This window comes from Malaclemys terrapin, chromosome 1 (genome assembly GCF_027887155.1).
Source record: "Malaclemys terrapin pileata isolate rMalTer1 chromosome 1, rMalTer1.hap1, whole genome shotgun sequence".
Taxonomy (NCBI): domain Eukaryota; kingdom Metazoa; phylum Chordata; order Testudines; family Emydidae; genus Malaclemys; species Malaclemys terrapin.
In genome coordinates this window covers 271,824,960-271,848,667 of record NC_071505.1, presented here as the reverse complement: position 1 = coordinate 271,848,667, position 23,708 = coordinate 271,824,960, and the positions used below count along the sequence as shown (strand labels likewise).

The window sequence follows — 23,708 nt, the reverse complement described above, 5'->3', positions numbered from 1 at the left end:
AAGAGATTGGTTTCAGCATGGTCTTTGGTGAGATCTGAAGTATACCCTGACCTCGGGTAAGTGGCTGGCCCTTTGTAGCTGGGAGTAACTGAAAGCGTGACAATTTTTGGTTTTAATAACCTTTCATCATTAAGTGCAGTTTGTCTGGGTGGTAATATAGGCTGGAATGTCTAAGGCGACTGGCTGTAGCTCCATGGTAAACTAGTACAGTGATTGAGGAGCACACATTTGTTGCTGGTTTGGTGAAATCTAATTATGGAATATACCACCAGTTTGGATGTGTCTGCCCTGTTTTTTTACAGTCTGACCTGAGATTCTGTGACCAGGGTTTCATAGACAGCAGAGGAATGGTGAAATTCAGGTACCTTGGGTTCTATTTGGGGGTCTGGAGGAAAGATAATTCTGCCCGTTTTCCCTCAAGCTTAATTCCATTTCCACTATCCCTGCTTCCCTCCAGGCAGTCTCTGTCCTATTCCCCCCCCCCCACACACACTTGTCATCCTGACCTAGTTCCATTTTCTTCTTCTAAGCAGTCCTAGTATCCACTCAGGCTTCTTATCTCAGTCCCAGTCTCCTTCCTCAGCAAGTCCTAGTCTCACCCCTCTGGACTTCCTATCCCAATCCCATGTCCTTCCCCCGAACCACCCCGGTCAGTCTTCCCCCCAACCCCTATTTCCTCATCTGATTTCAGTTTCCTCAGTTCACAGTCAATGCTAAAAACTGGGCTGACAATTGTCGTACATTTTTCAGTTTAATCTTTGCCTGCAGATTATTTAGCAATTTCTCATATACTGTACATTAATATGTATGTTGAGGGTTCTACTCTTTGGTGATTCTTTCTTATTTACAGCTTTAACAATAAAACATTTGTGAAATTTAATATGAATCTGAGCAGTATTTACATTAACTTGTTTGTTACTTCAGTACCTCCTGGATCATGATTTACTAATCACAATGGTCCTCATTACATTTGAGATATTTTGGATCAAACTCTGCAGTATCAAGGCCCTGAATAATGCCTCATGGACAAGAAGTTGTTTCAAAGACATGTCTGTATAGCCATTGGTATTTTTATTCCTCTATTGCCTAAAATAACCTATATTTCTGGTAATTCACATGACAGTCACATCAGAACTATGTCTGCTGGGTTTCCTGTTTTGGGCTGGCTCATCAAACCGAAGAAAGGGGGTTTAAAAAAAAAAAAGAAAAAAAGATTGAATTGGCCGCTTAACTGTATCTCCATTTTTTTCAATTACATAAAAACAAAAAAAGAACAGAGATAAGCATGATGCAAAACTGTAGAGTATCACAGGAGTCGAACTGCACCAAAAAAAGTGCCATCTCCATCCAATGATATTTTGGCCCTTCTCCGTGGTATTGTAAGTTGAAGTTCATCCCCTTCTTCTAATTTTGCAATGCCTGGAAAAGAATTTGAAATATCTTTAAATAGAATACTACCGTATGTAAAATACCTAATAGATTGCATTCAGAGAGTGTATTTTGTATTACCTAAACACACTTTTTGCAATACAAAAATGTATATCATTAGGCCCAATCTTGCAATCTATACTCAGGCAAAACTCACATTTAAATTCACCTATTATTTTGACCTTACATTTGAATGTCATTCCCTAATGATTACATTCTATTCTTAAAGAACTACTGCCACACTTCAGCAAAGTTACCATAAGCATAATAAATTGCCTTGTATTTCTTGTCCTCTAATTGGTAATTACGACGATTTATATACAAAGAATTTTTCCTTTCTAATTAGCTCCCTGCTACATGCATCATTTAGCGATGGCACAATCCGGTGTCCATGTCTAAGAAGAGCTTTTATTGTGGTGAGTTGTGATGCTATATACAATGAACTCTGGCATCAATGAATATATCAGGCACTTGGGTACAAGGTAAATACACAGAAGAAAACATTCATAGAGAGAGCTTGCTAAACAACAATGATGGGAAAAGAAGTCTAGAAAAGTAAAGGCAATTAAGAGGTTTGGTAAAATATAGTCTGACCGGTTGCAACAATGGTTCTTTAAAACTTGCACAGGGGTTAATAGAACACACATGTTTACTGCAGACTGCTGGAACTCTGCTAATATAAAAATATTATTTTTGTATTGGTGTGCATATCTTGATTTACTTGCATGCAAAGTTTCTGATGGGACTATCAAACACACACTGCATTGGCCTAACTCTGTTTGCACTTAAATCAATGATGGGACTCCAGTCATCTTGATTAGGAGCAGAGAGTTAGGCTGATACTGACTGCTTCATCCTTAAGATGCTTAAATCCATATTTGATTGACTAAAGCAGAACAGATGCCTAAAATGGCTATTGTAGTATCTACAGTAAATACAGATTTGAGCATCTAAGTATGAAAATTTGACTCTCTATGGAATTTCAATCATAAGAAAAATAGATGTTAATTGAGCACACACCAAAGTATGCCATACTTTTACTGGCAAAGTGATTTCTGAATCCATTACATTTTCACTATATGTAATCATGTATCACCGCAAATTATATTTGGCACAGCTTTACTATAAATAAGAAGGGTAAAAACTCAGATATTTACCAGCGGTATAGCAAGAATTATTAGGATAAGAATGAGGCATGTTTTGGATACAACGAAATAATGTCACCAAACTGAGATCATCACCAAATACATGAGCCTTTTTCCTTTGTATTAGATGTCCCATAGCAAATGTTGTATCTGTATATAAAACCTGAAGAATAAGAAACAAACTTCAGACATAGGGTGCTTAACAGCTTCACAGTGTAAGTCCAATATTGAAGTGAAATGAATATTCCTACCTGACCATATATGAAAAAGTAACCAGCTTCTTTGACCAATATTTTATTTCCTTGCTCTTCCAGAGCTGTTCCTCTTTTAAAGCTAAGAAGCCATGGAACAATGCTTGAGTCATCTAAAAGAGAGAGAATGAGAATAATTTCTGGTAAGAAAAAAATCAAAATTAGTTAGTTCCTTCTAGTTTCCTTTGGTCAAAAATCAACAATGCTGACCTCTTGAACAATAGCAAAGTTTAAAGAGAGGGGGATTTTCCAATTTAAATCGGGAGGAGATTTGCAAGACTTATCCAGATCCAAAATTTTCATTATTTTTTGTAACTGGTATTATATTAATCAGAATACTGCTTGTTAGTTAGCCTGGAGCTTGAGTAGAAAAATATGTGAATATGTGGAAGGCACTGTTACCTTTTTGTTGGATGTTACTTTTGCTATCAGCAATCAATTGCAGACAGGCCTGTAGCACTAAAAAGAAAAAAACAAGATTCCTTTTGTAATTAAAGAAAACAAATGAGAGGAAGTAATTAAGAGAATGGTTTAAGATCTTGGCAGGGTAAAAAAAAGTGACAAAACATACTCATGAGGGAAACACTCTTATTCTCACTATGTGAAAGCAGGATCTCCCATTTCTTCTTGTGGCAGATACTTGCCAGATGTGCAGAACAGCCACCAGATTTTCACATTAAAGGGTCCTGGAGAAATTCAGAGATCATGTAGCCAACCTTGAATACTATGATAAAACACTGGTCTTTCATCTGGGTTTCTTGTATACTTTAACAATGTAGTGTTAAGTCAAATGAGTTAGATGCTACCAGCTCCATTACTTTAGTTACATCTCTAACTGAAACCCCACCAGACAATTATCAGTTGTGATGGATGTTAGGCTTTCAAAAGTTGTTTGTTTGTTTTGTTTTGGTTTTTTTTGTAGTATTTGCAGGAGCTTTTTAGTTTCACATAATATTAAAAAAGGCCAAGAGTGAATATGAATTCATTTCATATTACATTCCTAAAAGAGTAAGACTTCCCCATGTTCCAAAACAATAGGCCTTTAGTGAAATTGCCTAACTTTAGTGAAATTGCCACAAAAAGTGCTGATACAATGTTTGTAAGAGAAATTGTTGCATTTACAGCTATAAAACTTTTAGTACTTGCCAAAACTCATCCATTGCTTTAAAGCTTTGACATTGGATAGAAATACAGATTACAAATTTAGTTATAGAAAAATAAGAAATATTGTGGTATTTTAAAGTGTTGGATCACAGCTAAATACAATTTAAGACACTTTAAAAAATATCTGCCTCAGATAAGTGCCAGGAATCATAATAAAGAATACTATAAAGTTGCATTCACTAAGCACAGATCTCAGTTAAGCCTTATGCTTTACTGTTACTTCAAAGGATGAAAGTGTTAAATAAAAAATGTCTACAGTACTGTCCAGAAAGTGGATGAACGTGCTAATCTAGTAATTTATCAGAAACGAAGAGAAGAAAATCCTAATTTGTTGAATCTCACTTCCTGAAGCAGATAAACTCTGTGGTCAAATTCTGCCACCCTTACTCATGCTGCTCCATGAGCAGGTCTATTTTTTTTAAACTAACATTAAGACCTATGTTCCTTATTACTGAGCCATATTAACTATTTACCGTGCAGTAGACTACACTGAAAATGTCTTTCCGATCTTCAGAAAAATCAGTCACTTTTGCATATGTAACTATCTTTTAAAAGAATGAGAAGCGATCTGGTGTCAGATGTGTGGTCCTGCTTCTATCACTGTTATTTCTGGTGATTTTTATAGCATTTCTTTTTTACTAAAATACACTGGGCCAGATACTCAGCTGGCATGGATCAGCCTAACACCATTGACTTCAATTAAACTATGCTTATTTGCACCTGCTGAAGATTTGGCCTTTGTATTTTTATTACTACCACATCGCAAAACTACTCATCATTCCAGGACACTGCTTTGTAATTATTAAGGCAGTAATATCCTAAAGGTCTGATAACATCTGAGAAACTTTTTCATAACAAATACAAGTACCATGTCTATTATCACATAACTTATTCCTAATTGTAACCTAAAGAAAACCATCTGTTTGTCTAATCTTTTTGTGCATCTATATTCCTTGGAATATAAACCTTTACTTTTTATAAGGAGAGGACAAAAGATGATGTAGTTTTGTTCACTGGTGCTAGAGCAAATGCTAACTGGCAAATTAAACCTCTTATTTAAAACCACAAATTAAACCACAGCAGTGTCCAAGGAACCAAAATCTAGTTCAGAACTACCAACAGCAACAGTTTTTTTAAATTGTTCAAAATTCAGGAGCAACAGGCCCCGATCCAGCAAAATACTTTGCTTTGTTATCTTCAATGGGACTAGTCACATGTTTAAACCTGAGCACATGTTTAAGTACTTTGCTGAATCAGGGCCATAGGGAGTAACATTACTTCTTGTTAAATAGGAAATAAGGAAGAAAATTTTCTCTGGGGAATCAGTATGGTTCCTCAGCAACACGAGTTCTGATAGTCAATTTATTTCAAGAAGTAACGATGACTTACTCAGACTACAACACCAAACACATACACATGCAAATACAGAATTAACAAATAGTAAGTATTAATAATAATAGATTGGAATGAATAAAAAAACCCTTATCTGAACACCCTAAACTCTCTGTAAATTCAGATCTGAGTTCTAACTTTGTGGGCTAAGCACTTCCCTAATAATAAATGATAAATATAATAATAATTAATAATGTCACAATGTGTATAAAATTGTTTAAGATCATCTAAAAACATATTTTAACAACTGAAGAAAACAGATTACAACATCATCATGATGACAGTATGCATTGCATCTGGAGTATTCAAAACTTGCATAATCTCTTGGGACCTCATACAGAAAAGAACTGCTCTTCTTGTAAGACAAATTTTTCTAACTTGTATTTTTTCCAGGGGAAAAAAATATAGAAACCAAGTTTCAGACTGTAATGTCTCTTCCCTGAGCTAAATGGATACTTCTGAAGTTAGAGACTGCAGGTGCATTAACAAACCACAGACAGAACTTAAAGGGATGTGGCCTATCTGAGCAACGCATGCTTATTTTCCAAAACACTAGGAAGGACTGTCCTGTGAGTCTAGTGAAGCTGTTGCTCTAGCAACGTTTCTTACACGAGACTGGGCTTATGTATACATCTATGCATGATCAGAGACTTTGTATCAATATTATCATATCCCCTCCCATGCTGGTTTTATAAAATCTTATTTGCATAGTTACCCATGTCCTAATAAGTTGGGATCTAACCTTCCAATATATTAATTCTTGAAGAAATTTTCAAATGTGGGTGCCTAAAGTTAAGTACATACGTATGGATTATGGTGCTAATTAAAAGTGGCCTGAGGTGCCAAACACTAACAATTCCCATTGATGCCAAATAGATTGTTTTTTCAAAGTTACTGAACTCTGCCAAACTACTTATGTAGGTGCCTAAACATGGCTTTAGGCACACAATTTAGGCAGGCCTTAGGGTATGCCCGAGTTTGAACACATTGGCATTAGCCCCCTAAGTATCTTTAGAGAGACGCTTGCTAAAAGGATTTCCACACATCCCTTCTTTCTTTCATGGCCTTCATATATTCTCCATGGACTTTCTGGAACATGCTTGAGTACTGTATTATTCTACATGAAGTGGGATTTTGTTTGTTTCTATCCCATTTTTCTTCCAGGAGCTGCTTGCTTTATTTTTCATCCATAGAAGGGAATGATGAAATATCCCTATATGATTCACTTGTGCATTTTTAAGGCTGGTTAATCTGGCACTCAGTACTAGAAATACTTTAGATACATAAACTAGTAAAGACAGCCTAATCCCAGTGTAAGGGCAGGTTAGTCGTATTTAGGGGATGTGACTCAGATCTAACATATATCCCCCAAATATTTGTTGCAGTATATTGATCTTAATAGATTGACAATTACTGTGTTATGTTCCACATAATAAGTGATTTGCTATGTAATTCACCCCAAATATTTTACGTACATATTAATTGCACATAATGGAATTCATGTCTTTTAAAAGGGAGAGTTTACTTTTGTGTAACTATTTTTGAGCGTCCAGTATTTCACATAATATGCATAGTATTGATTCATCCAGGCAGTAAATTGGATCCTTTATGCTAAACTGCATGTCCTGGATTAAATCTCTTCATGCCATGTGGTCAAGGAGTGGTTGCTTCCTCTTTGATTTACATTGCTGTCAGCAGAAACAAACAAACAAAAATCTTTCTTTTCCAGACCAGAAGTAGAACTTGAGAACTGCACCCACCTTTCCATAACATTTGCAAAAATACTGGGTATCCTCATGACCTGCTGGGGGCATTATGCTAGTCACCAATTTTTTCCCTTTGGGGGATGGCAAGCAAAGATTGGCCAAGGCAGGGTGGGTTTTTTCATCTTCCCCACAACAGGTCTGGAAACCAGTGGGGAAGGGCACGAGGGTTAGGTTATAATTAGGTCTCCGTGTCTGTCCTGGAGGTTGCGGAAGTCATGGATTCCATGACTTCCCTTGACCTCCATGACTTCTGCAGTGGTCAGTGTGGCTGGCCCCAGCTGCCCCAGGGACAGACACACCTGCTGCTGCTGGAGTGGTTCTGCAGCCAGCCACACCAGCCGCTGCTGAAGCTGCCCCAGAGCCAGCTGCTGCTCCCTGGCTGCGGTCCTGGGGGCGGCTGGAGCAGGGGTAGGAATGGGGTGACCCCCCAGCAGCTGGTGCCACTGGACCCGGGTCATCCCCCCGCCCCCAAGACCAGGGCCGGCTCCAGGGTTTTGGCCGCCCCAAGCAGCCAAACAAAAACAAAACAAACAAACAAAAAGCCGCGATCGCAATCTGTGGCGGCAATTCAGCGGGAGGTCCTTCGCTCCAAGGAGGAGTGAGGGACCATCTGCCGAATTACTACCGAACAGCTGGACATGCCACCCCTCTCCGAAGTGGCCGCCCCAAGCACCTGCTTGGTAAGCTGGTGCCTGGAGCCGGCCATGCCCAAGACCAGTGGCCCCACAGCTAAGATTTAGTCAGGGGTATTTATAGTACAAGTCATGGACAGGTCACAGGTCATGACTTTTTGTTTATTGCCCATGACCTGTCCATGACTTGTATTAAAAATACCCATGACTAAATTGTAGCCTTAGTTATAACATCACAACTTAGCATACAAGACTCTTAGCAGATGTCCAGTGCAGGGTCTCATTATAGAAGGGATACGATTGTCAAACATCATGGATTGGAAAAGCACTGGCAAAAGGCATTCCTAAAGAGACCTGAGAAAGTGGGGTTAGGGCTCCTGTGTATGGTAGAGTGGGGAGCCAATGCCCTCGTTTCATAGCTCCCTTTTACCTCCTACAAGCAAAGGGTGGCAAGGTCCCAGCTATGGGATGGCTGGGACCAGGATGAGGATTACGTGGAAATGATTAAGCAACAATGATGATCTGGATTTATTGCCAAGTACGCCCAAATATTTTATGAGAATACAGTTGTGGCCTAATTAAATCATATCCATTGCCACCTCTCTCTCTTCTGGCAAGCCTGGAATAGCTAGAGGAAACAGACAAAAGGTAATAGCTATAACAAGCTAACATTGAAGTTTGCATGCTGTTAATTATTTAGTCTGGACATGGGCATCTGCCGAAGAGGATCTTGACAGTTGCGGGTGTGAATTTGCTGGCTTGTATGCCAGATTAGGCTATTGCACTGATGTTTGAACGATGTGGAAATTTTCTGTGGCTAAATGGAGCCCAAGCCTTTTATTAGGGAAATTGGAGCAGGTGCTTTGTGACTTCTCAGTACACCACAGTAAATATTTGCTGTTAATTCATGGAATAACCACAAAAAAACTTTACCAAAGCTTAAACTGACAAAGGGCTTAATTCTAATATCCCTTATTTTCCTCTGGCATCAAAGTTATTCTTGTCGCACTGATGGAAATTAGATCAGAATCAGGCCCACACAGTACATGTGAATTAAACTTTGGCACACACAGGGACTAATAATTTGGCTCAGATAACCAAAAACCACCTTCTTGTTCCTGGACATCACGGTGCATGGATCTCTGGCATAAAACATGTTGGCACAAAATGAACAAATGTAACCATAGTGTTTAATATGGGGCTAGTTTCAGTTGTGCTGAAGACCCTATATTTTCCCGTGTGAGAAAGAAAGATACTCATTGCTCTAAAAAAGAAAAAAAAAAAAAGTCCTGTCATAAATGGTTTGATGATTTCTCTGCCTGGGTGTTAATTATATGTACTCCCGGCAATAGTCTATTAATTCCCACTCAGTGCAGCAAGAGTTCTGACTTTGAGTGATAAGCATACCGCTATATTTGGAATGTTGATCAAAACCACCTCTTTTCCATCTACTTGGGCTTTAACTTTCAAGGGTACATATTGTACTAGCACTGCTGATTATATATTATAAAAATATAATAGTGTCCTCCAAAATAAACTTTAAAAAGACCATAATTGTGATGTGTTCATTTGTGTTTCACTCTTCATAGTAATCAAAACCCTACTGTGTGGTCATTTTTACATGCAGAATTCCCAGCAAATGAAAAGAGTATTAAGCAGGAGTTCTATGCAGGCAATGGCTGCTGGATTGGGTATATGGGATGAATGATGGTACATATAAAAGAAAACTAATGCCTGAAATATATATTAACATTAATAAAAAAAAAAGTTTGAATAAAATATTTATCAAAACTAGATTCTTCATATTTAATTAACTTAAAATATTGTCTTTACCTACTGCCTAATGAAGGGAGATGTCAACAATAATATTTGAGATTACATTTTCTATTATTAACTTTTTATTAAACCAATTAAATTATCAGTGAACTATGGTCAACGACCTCATAAGAGTTAAAGTAAAATGTGAGACTATCAGAAACTAAGATGGTCATAAAAATACTTTACCGATAAGTTGCTCTCTAAGGCCTTGAATTAGCAAAGCACATAAGCACACGCTTAACCTTAAGCTCATGACTTCAAAATGAATGAAACCGAATCCGTAGGATCATTCAGCGCCTAGAAGGATAGGGGTGGCACCAAAATGTGTGAGGACTTGAAGACTGAATCTGCAGTGACAACCATTTCCATGACTAAATGAGAGGATTCAGCACCATGAACACCACCATCCTTCCTGGTTACTTCGGCCCCTCTGCTGTAAGACTATCTGCACTGGTGTTTGTGAACCTCACTGGGCCAGAAAGTTTGATCCAGGGACATAGTTTCTTAGTGAAAACTGGAAAGCTGATGTCACTGCAACATTGTATGCAAGAGAGAAGAGGGACAATCCTATTATGAAGATCTGTCTCTCATTTTGGCATCTGCCTCATTTTGACATGTCTCTCTAAAAGTTATTTATTTTAAAGAAGTTCCTTCTGGAGACTATGCAGACCTTTGGGACTGAAAAAAATGGACATAGTGACGTTCCTGTGAGCCACAAAGGGACTTCAATATACAAGGTTTTCAACTCACTTCACTAGTACTCTGTAACCTAAATTGTGGGGTCTCATTAGTGACACTTTTGTAGCGATAACTGACTTAGTATAATTTTTCTTTTAAGTCAATTTTCACTTTGTGATTCTATTTTCTATACTATGCCAATCAAAAGTTGTCTTTATTTAAGCTAACTAAAACTGGATGTGAAGACTGGTAAAATGGAGATACTTGTTGGTAGACACCTTGAAGAGAATAAATCTGAATTTTGACTTCAGAGGAGGCTGAGTAAGTAAGAGTAGGGATCACACAATTGCTCTCCCCAAATAACATTTGAAGAGGGACTGATAAAAGCCACCAGAGTCCTGTGGCTGAGAAAGCCAAATAAGCTTGCAGCGTGCTAAATCCAATTACATTTATCAAAGCTGGTATCTAACCCCAGTAGATGTTTTTGCTTGTATTTAAGTGTTAGGCATAGAAGAATACTAAAAGTTTAAGCAAAACCAAGGATGTTAGCTCAGTGGCTCTGGTGACATGCCATAAGAAGTCGATGGGGCTTCACAAAGAGCACTAAGTTTCCTCAAACTGCAGATTCTTTCTGCATAACATCTTTAAGACAGCCTTTCCTAGCCATCCACGCTGCGAAAATTCATCTCACCTTGTGTCTTGATTACTTGACAAATGGAAGTAATGACATCTTGCCCTGCTCATATCTGTTCAGAATGCTGCTGCAAAGATAATTTTTCTAGCCTGTTGCTTTGACCAAGTCTCTCCACTGATGCCTTTTCTCTATTGCAACAAACATAAGTGACTTGACTTCACTTTAAAGGCCATTCACAGCCTACCTCCACTCTACCCTTATTTTGCATTTATTATCAAGATATCAACTCCCACCTCTGATCAGCCAGAAGCTCAAGCACCTTCATGCTTTTCTCTCACGCTTGGGAGATTCTCCCATAAACATCCACAAAGAGACCTCAATATCCTCGACATTTTTCCTGAAACTTTCCTTTGCGATGATGCCTACCAAGAACTTGACAAGGGTTAGGCTGCTGGTGTGCTGAGAACACTACCTATCATGCTGACCAATAGAGTCTCATTATTTCCTTGTGCTCCCTATCTGTCTGTCTCCATCTATTGTCTCATGTCTTATACTTAGATTGTAAGATCTTTGGGGCAGGGACTGTCCTTTTGTTCAGTACAGCGCCTAGCACAGTGGGATCCTGGTCTATGACTGGGGCTCCTAGGGACCATGGTAATACAAAGAAAATAATGATCGTTTGATTCTGTACTGTATTGAGAGTTTTTTATTAAACTAAGGGCCTGATCCAAAGTCTATTGAGTCAACTGTAATAACCCCATTGAATTCAATAGGCTTTGGATTAGGTCCTCAGTGCATACGGTATTTTCTTTTTGGGTACTCAGGGGAAAGTAAGTGACTATACAGTAACTTGGGCTTTAGCCTACTAAGTGAAGTTTCAGTTAAATAAACATCATACTTTACTTAAAACGTGTCTTTGGCTGATAGTTTAAAGTTTGATTTAGGGTTGAAGTACACACAAATTGCTGATTTAACTAAATCAATTACTGAATTAAACTAAATCAACATCCAGTCAAACTAATTTAAGGTAGGTCTACACTTTGCTTACCGCCGGACCTGGAGGTGAGCAATCGATCTTCTGGGATCAATCCCGGAAGTGCTTGCCATCGACACCAGTACTCCAGCTCAGTGAGAGGAGTACGCGGCATCGACGTGGGAGCCTGCCTGCCGCGTCTGGACCCGCGGTAAGTTCGAACTAAGGTACTTCGAATTCATTCGTTATTAACGTAGCTGAATTTGCGTACCTTAGTTCGAAATGGGGGGTTAGTGTGGACCAGGCCTAAGAGAGTGACCACATGAGGACTGCCCTGATTTTTATCAATTTACAAACCCCCTTTAGTTAAATCAGTGTAATATGAGGAGGTAAACTGGGTCTTTATTATAATAAAAAGTACATTGACTCTTTAAGAACTATGGGGACAACTTTAGCGCTCTTCATGCACTTATATGCCTATTAAATTTTATGGGTCACGAGTAAGGCTGTGAGTTTATCACGGAGGTCACAGATTCCGTGACTTTCTGTGACCTCTGATTTCTGCAGCAGCTGGTGCTGGCTCAGGGGATGCCCGAGCCGGGCAGCCCCTGGGCCAGCAGCAGCAGTTTGGGTGTGTGGGAATGGGCTCAGAGCTAGGGGCAGGAGGTTGGGGAGTGGGGGAAGAGCTAATCTCAGGATGGGGGGCTCCCACTGGCATGGCCTTGCAGCTAGTAGGTGGCGGAGGGGCTGGGGGAGACTGCACCATGTGCTGCCTGCGCCTGCAGGCCCCGTCCCCACAGCACCCCTTGGCTGCAGTTCTTGGCCAATGGGAGCTGCGACAGCTGGGGCTTGTGCCCCTCCACCACCTAGGAGCTGCAGAGATGTGGAGCCAGGTAGGAAGCCCCTGCCAGCCCCGCTAAACCTCCCCTCGCTTCTCTCCCCCTCCCCAACACAAGTGGGAATCCCAGGCCACGCACTGCGGCCCAGCCATCCTCCCCAGCACCCACGGCACCCCCTGGACCTCCCCCCCCCAGTTTTAGTCACAGGAATTTTTAGTAAAAATCACAGACAGGTCACAGGCCATGAATTTTTGTTTATTGCCTGTGACCCGACCATGACTTTTACTAAAAATACTTGTGACTAAAACGTAGCCTTATTCATGAGTAGACTTGGGAGCATAATAAAGCATTGGTCTTTCATCAACAGAAAAACTATTCCATTAAAATTATAACACATGCAAAATGATTTCTAAAGATTTTTAAAAGTTTACTATGAAGCCTCAAAGTTAAAGCCACGAGAGAGTTCTGACAATTTTTTTTTTAAAGTGCCACCTTTTCAACAGAAGCATTTATATTTTTTAAAGGGAAACATTTTGAGCAAGAGTGACTAGTCTGTTGGATTCTTTTTGTTCTGCCTCTTTTGACAGGTACAAATTAGCTGTTCTCTGTGAAAACTTAAGACTTCCCCAAACAAAGCTATGAAGCTGTCCCGCCACTTCTCTCTTTCATGAGGAAACTGGTAAGTATTACCAGAAAAGTGACTTTATTATGATTTAAAAAGAAAAAAAAAACTGAACTCTGAGTTGTGTGAATTTACTGCTCTGGTTTGGTTCACTATAGAGAGAGATGTTTGAGTTATGAGAAGCAGGTTGGAATCCATATCCAAAAACTTGCCAGAAGGAGATCAAAAACTGGGCAGGGGATCAATATTCCATTTGGGTCGTTATGTTTAGAGTTAACACCATTCATTCTACAATAACAATGTAAAGCAAGGGGGAACACTGTGCTGCTGTTTCTTCCAGTTGAGAATGTGAGTCAAGCTCTGCTGTTTTCCTCACCTCCCAACCCCATCCCCTGTCTCTCCAGTATCTATACATCTTCCTCCAAGCAGTTCAACCCATCTTGTCACTTACTTATTTCTTCTGTGGGCAGAGCAGACCTTCTCCCTCTGCTTCTGCCTGCATTCCAGCCTCTCTCTTCATCACCTTCACCTGCCTCAGAATCAGGCAGCCTGATTTCCTGACAATGACAAACAAGGTTAGAGCAGGGAAAGCAGCTCCAAATACTCATCCCCTCCTCATCCTAGCAACAAGAGCAGGTCTCAGAGGGCACTGCAACTCACCTGCCTGGCAGCAGCTGCTGATAACTGCAAGGAAGAAGAGGATACAGTACCCTCTTTACTCTTATCCTGGGACTGGGGTAGCGGAGCTCTTGCCTGGACTCTGTAGATCAGCTCGCTGCGGAGAGTTGCTAGTTCTGCTTTAAGTGTGAGAACGTGGTAAAGACACACTGCTGCAAGAGAAGAGGACAGGAGCATTGCAAGCCACAGGAATGTGACCGAGAGGAGTCCTTTCCTGCCCAAACCAGCACCAGGGAGAGCAGGAGGAGAGGAGGAGATACCCTTCTGTTGGATGACGTGCACACAGTCCACGGATTTCATCTCTGCTCTTTCCTTACTAAAGCCAGAGGGAACATTCAGCTCTGTCTCCTTCTGGGGTGTAATCAATTTTGCCAGTTGCTGGCTGAAACTAAGGGCAGTCAAAATATCTGACCAAAACGCCCAGATCATTTCCCGTCATATGGAGCTGTTGATACAAACATTAAGTTTAATATACAGGGTAAGTGTCTAAGATGCAGGCTCCCTTAGCTTTCTTCTTACTGCTCTGCATCTTGGCAAATTATTATTCTCTCTTCAGCTGCTTGCTCAATCTACCTTCCTCATTTCACTTTCAGCTATTTACTTTTTATGGCAACTTGCCCGTTACCATCTCCTGTTATCTTTGTACCCAGACATGATTAAAACATCTGATACTATTTGTATCCTGAATCTTCAGAAATAGTGCAGAAGAGATGTAAGACTCCCTGCCAAAGTATTGTATCCTGTCGCAACCTAACACATAATGGGGTCTCTAAAAATAGAAATATACAGTCGTTCTCAAGAAAATGGAATGTATGTCAGTGCATGGACTGACAGAATTTCTATCATTATCCTGTATCCTAAAAACAGAAAAAAGCTTTCCAAGTACAGGGAGCAGAGTACAGGGAGCAGAGCATTTCATTTCTTTGACTGTGTGAAGTTGCAGGCTCAATGGAGGGCCAGATGTTCCCCAAGAATTTGAGAACAACTTTTAATTACAATTTGTTTAATAAATTTGCCGATTCTACTGCACAGTTCAAGCATTTGGATGTGGGATTAACCAAGGATTGATACAAAGGGGATGGTAGAAAGGAAGTGTATGGAGAATTCCAAAAAGAGGAAGAACTTGTTCCACTATGCATGCACTTTAGAAGGCAAAGATAATTCATGGAATTTAAACCTGTCTGCTTAATTTTACTTTGTAAACCTGTGTGCTTGGCTTTGGGCTCATCTCTTCCTATGGTCCTATTAATCCCTGCATCCCTCTGAACTTTTTGACAGAATCTTAAAATGGGGGTGAGGGGAATCTAACTACAGCAGAACCTCAGAGTTACAAACACCAGAATTACAAACTGACCAGTCAACCACACACATCATTTGGAACCAGAAGTATATAACTGGGCATTAGCAGAGCTTCCCCTTCACCTCCCTCTTCCCCCCCAAAAAAGCAAATACAGTACAGTACTGTATTAAACAAACTACTAAAGCATAAAAGGAAAGCAGCATTTTTCTTCTGCATAACAGTTTCAAAGCTGTATTAAGTCAATGTTCAGTTGTAAACTTTTGAAAAAAACATCCATAACATTTTGTTCAGAGTTACGAATATTTCAGAATTATGAACAACCTCCATTCCTGAGGTGTACATAACTGAAGTTCTATTGTAATTTACACTCTTGCCATCCCTTGCTTAATTCAGCTAGAGCAGAATGTTGCAGTACATCCCTTCAGCAACACAGACGACCATGAAAATGTCAGACGTGTCCACCACACTCTGCATTGACTTCCCATAAAAGTTAAGTTCAAGGTCTCAGTCCTCATCTTCAAAGCACTCAACAGTCTGGGCCCATGACATCTAAGAGATCATCCGATGCTCCAGGATGAGGACTGTGGTAAACAGGAATAATGGAACATTTTACTACCAGGGTAAAACTTGTCTGTGTAAGAAACAGGATCTTGGGGATGGTTTCAGACTGTGGAATGAACTCCTTCAGGAACAAAGGACCATCATAAACCTCACACCTTCTCACTCTAAGTGCAATGTATACTTTTTCAACCTTGCCTTTTCTAACAAATATGTAACAGCATATACCACAAGCACTACACTGCACACACAAATTCTCCCCCTGGGGAGAGAATGAGAAAAAGAACCACACATGAAAGATGTCATCCATCTCACTTACTGTATTACTGGAAGGTGCTCAGATATTATGGTGATTAGAGCAGTTTGAGAACCTATGTAGAACAGAATCCCATGATCTCCCCTCCAATGAAATTCAGGGTAATTTTAGTTGCTATATATTTTATGGGTTGTGTACTTTAATGATTATATATTATCGGATAAGTATTTATTTGGCACTGTAGTGACTGTGTGTGGCTCCCCTCCTGCCCAGCAGAGGGAGTGCCCTTACAGACACCCAAGTGGGCAGAGCCTCCGCCACCTGTTCCCGCCCCCTGGAAGTCAAGGGACGGGACAGGAAGTATAAAAGCCGGCCGCCAGAGCTCAGTGTGGCCCCAGCCAGCACAGGGAGCAGATGTGCGGTGGGAAGCTCGCGGCCGGGAGACCTCCGAGGCCGTGGCCCGAGCTGCCCCGAACCCACTACGAGGAGGAACCACCGGAGCCTGTCCGCTCCCATCATTGGGAGGACCCGTTGGAACTCCCCCACACCAACCCCGAAGGCGAGACACCACCAGGGGCCTTCCACCCCTGCTGTTACCTGGAGGAGCCACTTGAGTCCACACCGGACTTCCCCGAGGAGCTGCCAGACCTGCCACCAAGCCCCGGCCGGGAGGAACCCATGCTGATGGACTGGACTGGTCCCGGTGGCACGGACGAGGTAGGCCCTGAGGGGGAAACTGGAAGTAGCCCGGGGATAGCCAGCCCCGGTCAGGCTGCAGACACGTACAAGCCTATGTCAGTGTGTTTCGGTCAGGATACCCCACTGACTCACAGCAGCAGCAGCCGCTGCTAGGGCCCCGGGCTGGGATGCAGTGCAGTGGGTGGGCCTGCATCCCCCCCTGCCACCCCGCTCATGGGTGGCAGGCTTCCCCCTCACCCAACGCTCAGGTATAGGGCCTGAGCTCCCTACCTTTTGTATTGTTGCTCAGCCCCTGCACCAGAGGCCCTGAGCCCCCTAACTGTTATCGTGTTGCTCAGCCCCTGCCTGAGCCCTGAACTGACTGCTTGTTTGCTCAGCCCCTGCACCTGAGGGCCTGAGCCCTGAACTGACTGTTTGCTTGTTCCACCGGTAGTGAGTCAGTGTGGCTCCCCTCCTGCTCAGGAGGGTCGAGCCCCAGCACGAACCTTCTACAGGCACATAAACAGGAATTATAATTTGTATTACATAGTATCTAGAGGCCTCAGTTGTGTAGGGTCCCATTGTGTTCTAGCTCTTGCACGTACATATAGAGACAGTCCCTGCTTTGAAGTGTTTGCAATCTAAATAGACAGGACAGCCACAGGGAGGACAATGGAAGAGTAGTAACCCAAGATTTAAAAAAAAAAAAAAAATTGACCCAAGAGCTCTCTAAATCACTAATGTTTATTGTTAACAAATCTGCAAAAAACACAGATGAAATTCCAGAGGACTGGAAAAAATGGTAATGTGCCAATATTTTAAAAAGGTAAATGGGATAACCTGTGAAACTTTAGGCCAGGGGTTGGCAACGTTTGGCATGCGGCTCGCCAGGGTAAGCACGCAGGCGAGCGGGGCCAGTTTATTTACCTGCTGACGCGGCAGGTTCGGCTGATCATGGCCCCCACTGGCCGCGGTTCGCCGTCCCGGGCCAATGGGGGTGGCGGGAAGCTGCGGCCAGCACATCCCTCGCCCGCGCCACTTCTCGCCGCCACCATTGGCCCGGGACGGCGAACCACAGCCAGTGGGGGCCACGATCGGCTGAACCTGCCGCGTCAGCAGGTAAATAAACTGGCCCCGCTCGCCAGGGTGCTTACCCTGGCAAGCCGCGTGCCAAACGTTGCCGACCCCTGCTTTAGGCTGATTAGCCTGACATCGATGCCATGCAAATTCATGGAAAGGCCAAATATGGGAAGCTATTGGTAATTAATTAAAATGACAATAGCATAATCAATTACATTAGCAGGTTTATGCAAAATAGGTCTTGTCACACAAACATTTTTTGGTGAGATCACAAGTTTAGATGGTAAAAGTAACTGACTTCTGTAAAGCATTTGACGTAACCCTCCATGACATTCTGATAAAGTTAGCACTATACAAAATCATATTAATGGACTAAAAGTTGATTAACAGAGATCCCAAAAAGTAATTGTAAATTGGAAATTGTCATCCAATGGGGTTGTGTCTAGCAGAGTCTTAAAAGCAATCTGCTCGACTCACTAATAATCAATTTTTATAAATGATGTGGAAGAAAAAATAATTGCTGGTAAAATTTCCAAATTACACTAAAATTGGTAGTGTGATAAATTAAGATGGGCACAGGTCATTTATACAGACTAATCTGGATCACTTGTTAAGGTGGGCTCATCTGAACGTGTATTTTAAAACAAATAAATGAAATGTAGGAACAAAGAATGTAGGTCAGATGGGGCTCTCTCCTGGAAAGCAGTAACTATGAAAAGGAGGGGTTCATGGCAAATAATTAAGGCTAAGATTTAGTCACAGGTATTTTTGGTAGAAGTCATGGACAGGACAAGGGCAATAAATAAAAATTCACGGCCCATGACCTGTCCATGACTTCTACCAAAAATACCCATGACAATCTCTACTTCTGGGGCCCCGCTGCTCTGGGGTATGCCTGCACTAATGCTGGGGGTTGACTGACCCCCAGCCGCTGCTCCTGGGGACTGCTCTCCGGACAGCCTCCAGGCGCTCCTTGGGCCACTGCTCCAGCCACCCTGGGACTGCTACTGTTCAGGAGGTCCCCAGGGCACCCCCGTGACTGCTGCTTAGGCACTCCCCGGACCTGCCACACTGGCCACTGTTCCAGTGGTCCCCGGAGCCAGCTGCCCGGGACTGCCTGAGCAGTGGCTGGTGTGGCTGGTCCCGGGGCAGCCCCTAAGGCCAGCCGAGCAGGACCGCTGAATGGGCAGTCCCCAGGACCAACCAGCACCGGCTGCTGCAGAAGTCACAGAGGTCATGGAATCTGTGACTTCCGCAACCTCCATGAAAGAATTGCAGCCTTACAAATAACCAACTGAACTTGAGCTCTCAATGTGATGCTGTAGTTGAGAGAGCAAATTAATCCTTGAATGTATATGCGGTGCATATCAAGTAATAGTAGGGAGGTAGTATTCTTGCTGTATATAACATTAGCAAGACCATTACTGGAATGATGTGCCAAGTGCTGGTTCCGCATTTAAAAAAAATATATTGAAAAATTGGAAATGGTCCAGAAAACAGCTATAAGAACGATTCAAGATCTGGAAAACATGCCTTACAGTGAGATGCTAATATAGCTCAATCTATTTAGTTTAGATAAGAGAAGGTTAAGAGGTGACTTGATCATGATCTAGAAATGCCTTAATTGGGAAGAGAGATTTCTGATAGACTGAAAAAAGCAAGAGATTCAATGGTTGGAAGCACAAGTTAGACAAACTCAGACTAGAAAAAAGGCACATTTTTAAACAGTGGGGGTAACTAGTTATGGGAACAACTCCTCTAGGGATGCGATGAATTCTCCATCACTTGATCTCTTTCTAAGAGATATGCTGTAATTCAAACAGAAATTGCAGGCTTGATGATGAAATTACAGGGTGAGGAATTTTTGGCCTGCATCATGCAGGTCAGACTAGATGACCATAATGGCCCTTCTACCCTAAAAATCTACTACGTATTTTATTATATCCATTAAACAAATGGGGAACCAAGGCACAGAGAGATTTACATGCCCAAGGTCCGACAGGAAGTCTGTGGTTGAGTCAGGAACTGAACCCTTGATTTCTTGAGTTCCAGTCCAGTGCCCTAACCACAAAAGCATCCTTCCTCTTTAAGGAATGAAAATTATTTCTCACAAAGAAGTTTTTAAAAAGCACATAAGACTACAAGTCTCATGAATAAGGTCAGAGGAATAAATATTTAAGAGATGGCCAAGGGATAAATTCAAATAATTTAAAACAAAATCTCATGGTTTTAAAGAGTGTTAGGACAAATCCTTGGACGCTACTATGCAGAATCTCTGTCCACCGAAGCCTGTAGTCTATGCTATAGGTGTATGTTCAGCTGCAAAGTGCAGAATGGCTAACCGACCGATGGGTCAACATCGGATACTTCAAAATTAGCATGAGAATGGCACTGTTTCCTATAACTGCTTAAAACCCCCCAAAACAGAACAGGCTGGCATGCCCCAGTATACAAGACAGCATGGAGCACATAGAGGTTAGAGCAAGGAACAGAGGAGTAAGCAGAGCTTCCATTTTCACAAACATATTATTCAAAGTCCTTTCTCTAACCCCCTCCCTTTCCAAAGTGGCCAGTCAGACTCTGTCTGACTTCAGACAATCTTATACAACAGCTCCCGATGAAACGAGGTCACACTCACCTTGCCCCTACTTAAGCAGCAGCATGCTTAGACCCAGCCCTCTGAGATGAAGAGCAAATTTCCCAAGCACCTTCAAGTACCAGCATCTGGACCACAATAGAGGGATTGTTTTCACTACGGGGGTAAGTCGACCTAAGTTATGCTACTCCAGATACATGAATAACGTAGCTGGAGTTGACGCAGCTAGGGTCAACTTACCCCGGTGTTTTCACTGCACTGAGTTGACAGGAGACGCTCTCCAGTTGACTTCCCTTACTCTTCTCGGAAAGCTGGAGTACCAGGGTCGACTGGAGAGTACTCTGCCACTGGTTTAGCAGGTCTTCACTAGACCTGCTAAATTGATCCCTGCTGCATCGATTGCAGCAGCGTCAATCTCCCAGGAGTGAAGGCCAGCCCTTAAGAATCAGGAAATAAGAAGGAAGTCCCGGTCTCGCACAGGACACAGCATGGCTATAGCTGTTCCTTCACTGTTATCTTGGCTATGTATGCAGTGTCTAGGGGGCTGCTCAGGTAATTTAAGTATAATCACATAACACAATTTTCTTTTTAAAAGCTAGAAATAATTTAGCAGTACTGTACACATTTCGGACAGGGGAAGAATGAGTGAAATACAGAGGCTTCCTCTCTAGCTAGCTTTAGAGAAAATATCTCCTTATGATCCTACTTAAATTACGTATTAAAATACAGCCTGAACAAAACCCATTTGAAAGGCAGAATACACCTTAGTATACAAGTCAAGAAATATTGCACCAAATTCAAAACTGTCTCTTCAGGGTATGTATTGCTTTTTGGGAAGTATAACACAGCTGCTTGGCTTATATGTTACATTTTGAGTAATGTTATTTTTCTTCTTCTGTGATCCACCACAGACTCCACTCTCCCACCCCCCCCCCCCCCCCAACACTTTATCTTTTTCATATAGTTACCATCTACATTTCCACTCACACAAAATTCACACTGATGTCAGTAGCAATTTTGTGCAAGAACTGCAAGTTCAGGCCTTCACTCCACAGTGCACAAAAGTCATGTAAACTACATAGATGGGCAATTTACATCTACAGTTCCATTGAATGCTCTGTGAACATGGTTATTTTAGAGTGCCTTTTAAAGAGAACAGGAATACTACAGGAAAGAAAAAATAAGCAGAGGATTATTTTATGAAGCAAACTGTAGAACAAGAAAAGATAGAGTCCCATACAGAAAGTAAAACAGGATCAAATAGAAATGAATGGGATTTATATTTTGGAGCCACCCTCAGCAATCATTTCTTCTGTCTGGTTGCATGCTGGAAAAGGACTTTAGAAAAGGGTCACACTGCTTGAGCTGGGGAAGCATGAGAAAAAACAAAGCTTACCTTGTACAGAATTCCCAATAGTTTGGTTACCTAGCAACATAACACTACTGCCTTTACCCATGTCCTTATGTAAAACTCAACTAAACAAGCTTTGTACATCTGAGCTAAAATGAGTCGTTGTGATGAAGTTAAAAGGAAACCACCCCTCCTCAGCTGGAAGTGGGTACTCTAGATATCCTCTAGGAATTATTTTGGGGCAAGTTCTAGGGCCTGTGTTATACAGGTCAGACTAGAAGATCACAACAGTACCTTATGGCCTTGGAGTCTGAGTTCATGGGCTACAGTAGTAGTTAGGGTCCCTGCAGACCCAGTAACAAAGGGAGCACAGGGCTAAGGATCTTAGTAGTGTCAAGTCATAGTCTCATTTACACACAGCCAGCTCTCCCATTGAGCTGCTACAGTCTTCACGGAACACAGAATACTGTGCCCTTGGCACAGCCTTTCAGTTTCAAATTTTACAACCAGTTGGCACTCTGCCTTGTGAGTTACAAACCCTGAAGTCTTTGCCTCCTTGAGAAAGCAGGTGGAGTCAGCACTTTTCTTAGATTAGAGGCAATATACATCCATGGCTCTATGTATAATGCAGTTGCGGGTGTCTATGCAAACGGCTGCCTATTTTTTCCATTTTAAAGTTTCTTTATTATTGTGCTCCAGCACCTAAGCTTTTATTTAAAAGCTAAGCCTAAATCTTATGAGTGAAAAGATAATCTTCAAAATGTGCACCAATAAACTCATGCTGCACCATATGCAGAGCTTGCACACAGCATGACAAAATAGACTCATAGACTCATAGACATTAAGGTCAGAAGGGACCATTATGATCATCTGGTCTGACCCCCTGCATGCTGCAGGCCGCAAGACCCTTCCCTGGACTCTACCGTTGAAGTCCCCAATCCTGTGTTTTAGTGACTTCAATCGGCTGAGACCCTCCTGCTAGTGATCCCTGCCCCATGCTGCGGAGGAAGGCGAAAAACCTCCAGAGGCTCAGCCAATCTACCCTGGAGGAAAATTCCTTCCCGACCCCAAATATGGCGATCAGTAATACCCCGAGCATATAGGCAAGAGTCTCTAGCCTGACCCTTGTTGGCCATTATGCTGTTCATGTACCATTGCTTGGTTTTCCTTGGCTACTATGTTTTATCATTAAACCATTCCCTCCATAAACTTATCCAACTTAATCTTAAAACCAGACAGGTCCGTCGCCCCCACCGTTTCCCTCGGAAGGCCGTTCCAATATTTCACCCCTCTGATGGTCAGAAACCTTCGTCTAATTTCAAGCCTAAACTTCCCCCCGGCCAGTTTGTATCCATTCGTTCTCGTGTCCACATTAGTACTAAACTGGAATAATTCCTCTCCCTCCCTTGTATTAACCCCTCTGATATATTTAAAGATAGCAATCATATCCCCCCTCAGTCTTCGCTTTGTCAGACTAAACAACCCAAGCTCCTCTAATCTCTTTTCATACGACAGGTTTTCCATTCCTCTGATCATCTTAGTCGCCCTTCTCTGCACCCGTTCCAGTTTGAGTTCATCTTTTTTAAACATTGGAGACCAGAACTGCACACAGTACTCCAAATGAGGTCTCACCAGCGCCTTATACAACGGAAGCAGGACCTCCCTATCTCTACTAGATATACCTCGCCTAATACATCCCAAGACCGCATTGGCTTTTTTCACCGCCACGTCACATTGCCGACTCGTAGTCATCCTGCGGTCCACAAGGACCCCTAGGTCCTTCTCCTCTTCCGTTACTTCTAACCAATGCGTCCCCATCTTGTAACTAAAATTGTTATTATTCGTCCCCAAGTGCATCACCTTACACTT

General features: G+C 41.9%; 1 protein-coding gene across 2 annotated transcripts in view; it reads right to left on the bottom strand.

The window, feature by feature from the left end:
- Positions 1 to 738: 738 nt before the first annotated feature.
- TNFSF13B (TNF superfamily member 13b) overlaps positions 739 to 23,708 on the bottom strand; it is a 31,381-nt gene continuing 8,411 nt past the window's right edge. Inside the window, exons 1-7 of one of the 2 annotated variants that reach the window (XM_054013148.1) lie at positions 20,531 to 20,582; positions 14,003 to 14,465; positions 13,794 to 13,899; positions 3,227 to 3,283; positions 2,825 to 2,937; positions 2,586 to 2,736; positions 739 to 1,419 (exon numbers count right to left, since the gene is read on the bottom strand). In XM_054013148.1, the coding sequence (XP_053869123.1) occupies positions 1,307 to 1,419; positions 2,586 to 2,736; positions 2,825 to 2,937; positions 3,227 to 3,283; positions 13,794 to 13,899; positions 14,003 to 14,449 (987 nt within the window). In that variant the 5' untranslated portion in view covers positions 14,450 to 14,465; positions 20,531 to 20,582 and the 3' untranslated portion in view covers positions 739 to 1,306. Of the gene's footprint in view, positions 1,420 to 2,585; positions 2,737 to 2,824; positions 2,938 to 3,226; positions 3,284 to 13,793; positions 13,900 to 14,002; positions 14,466 to 20,530; positions 20,583 to 23,708 lie in introns of those variants that run through there. The other variant, XM_054013140.1, reaches the window with a different exon arrangement.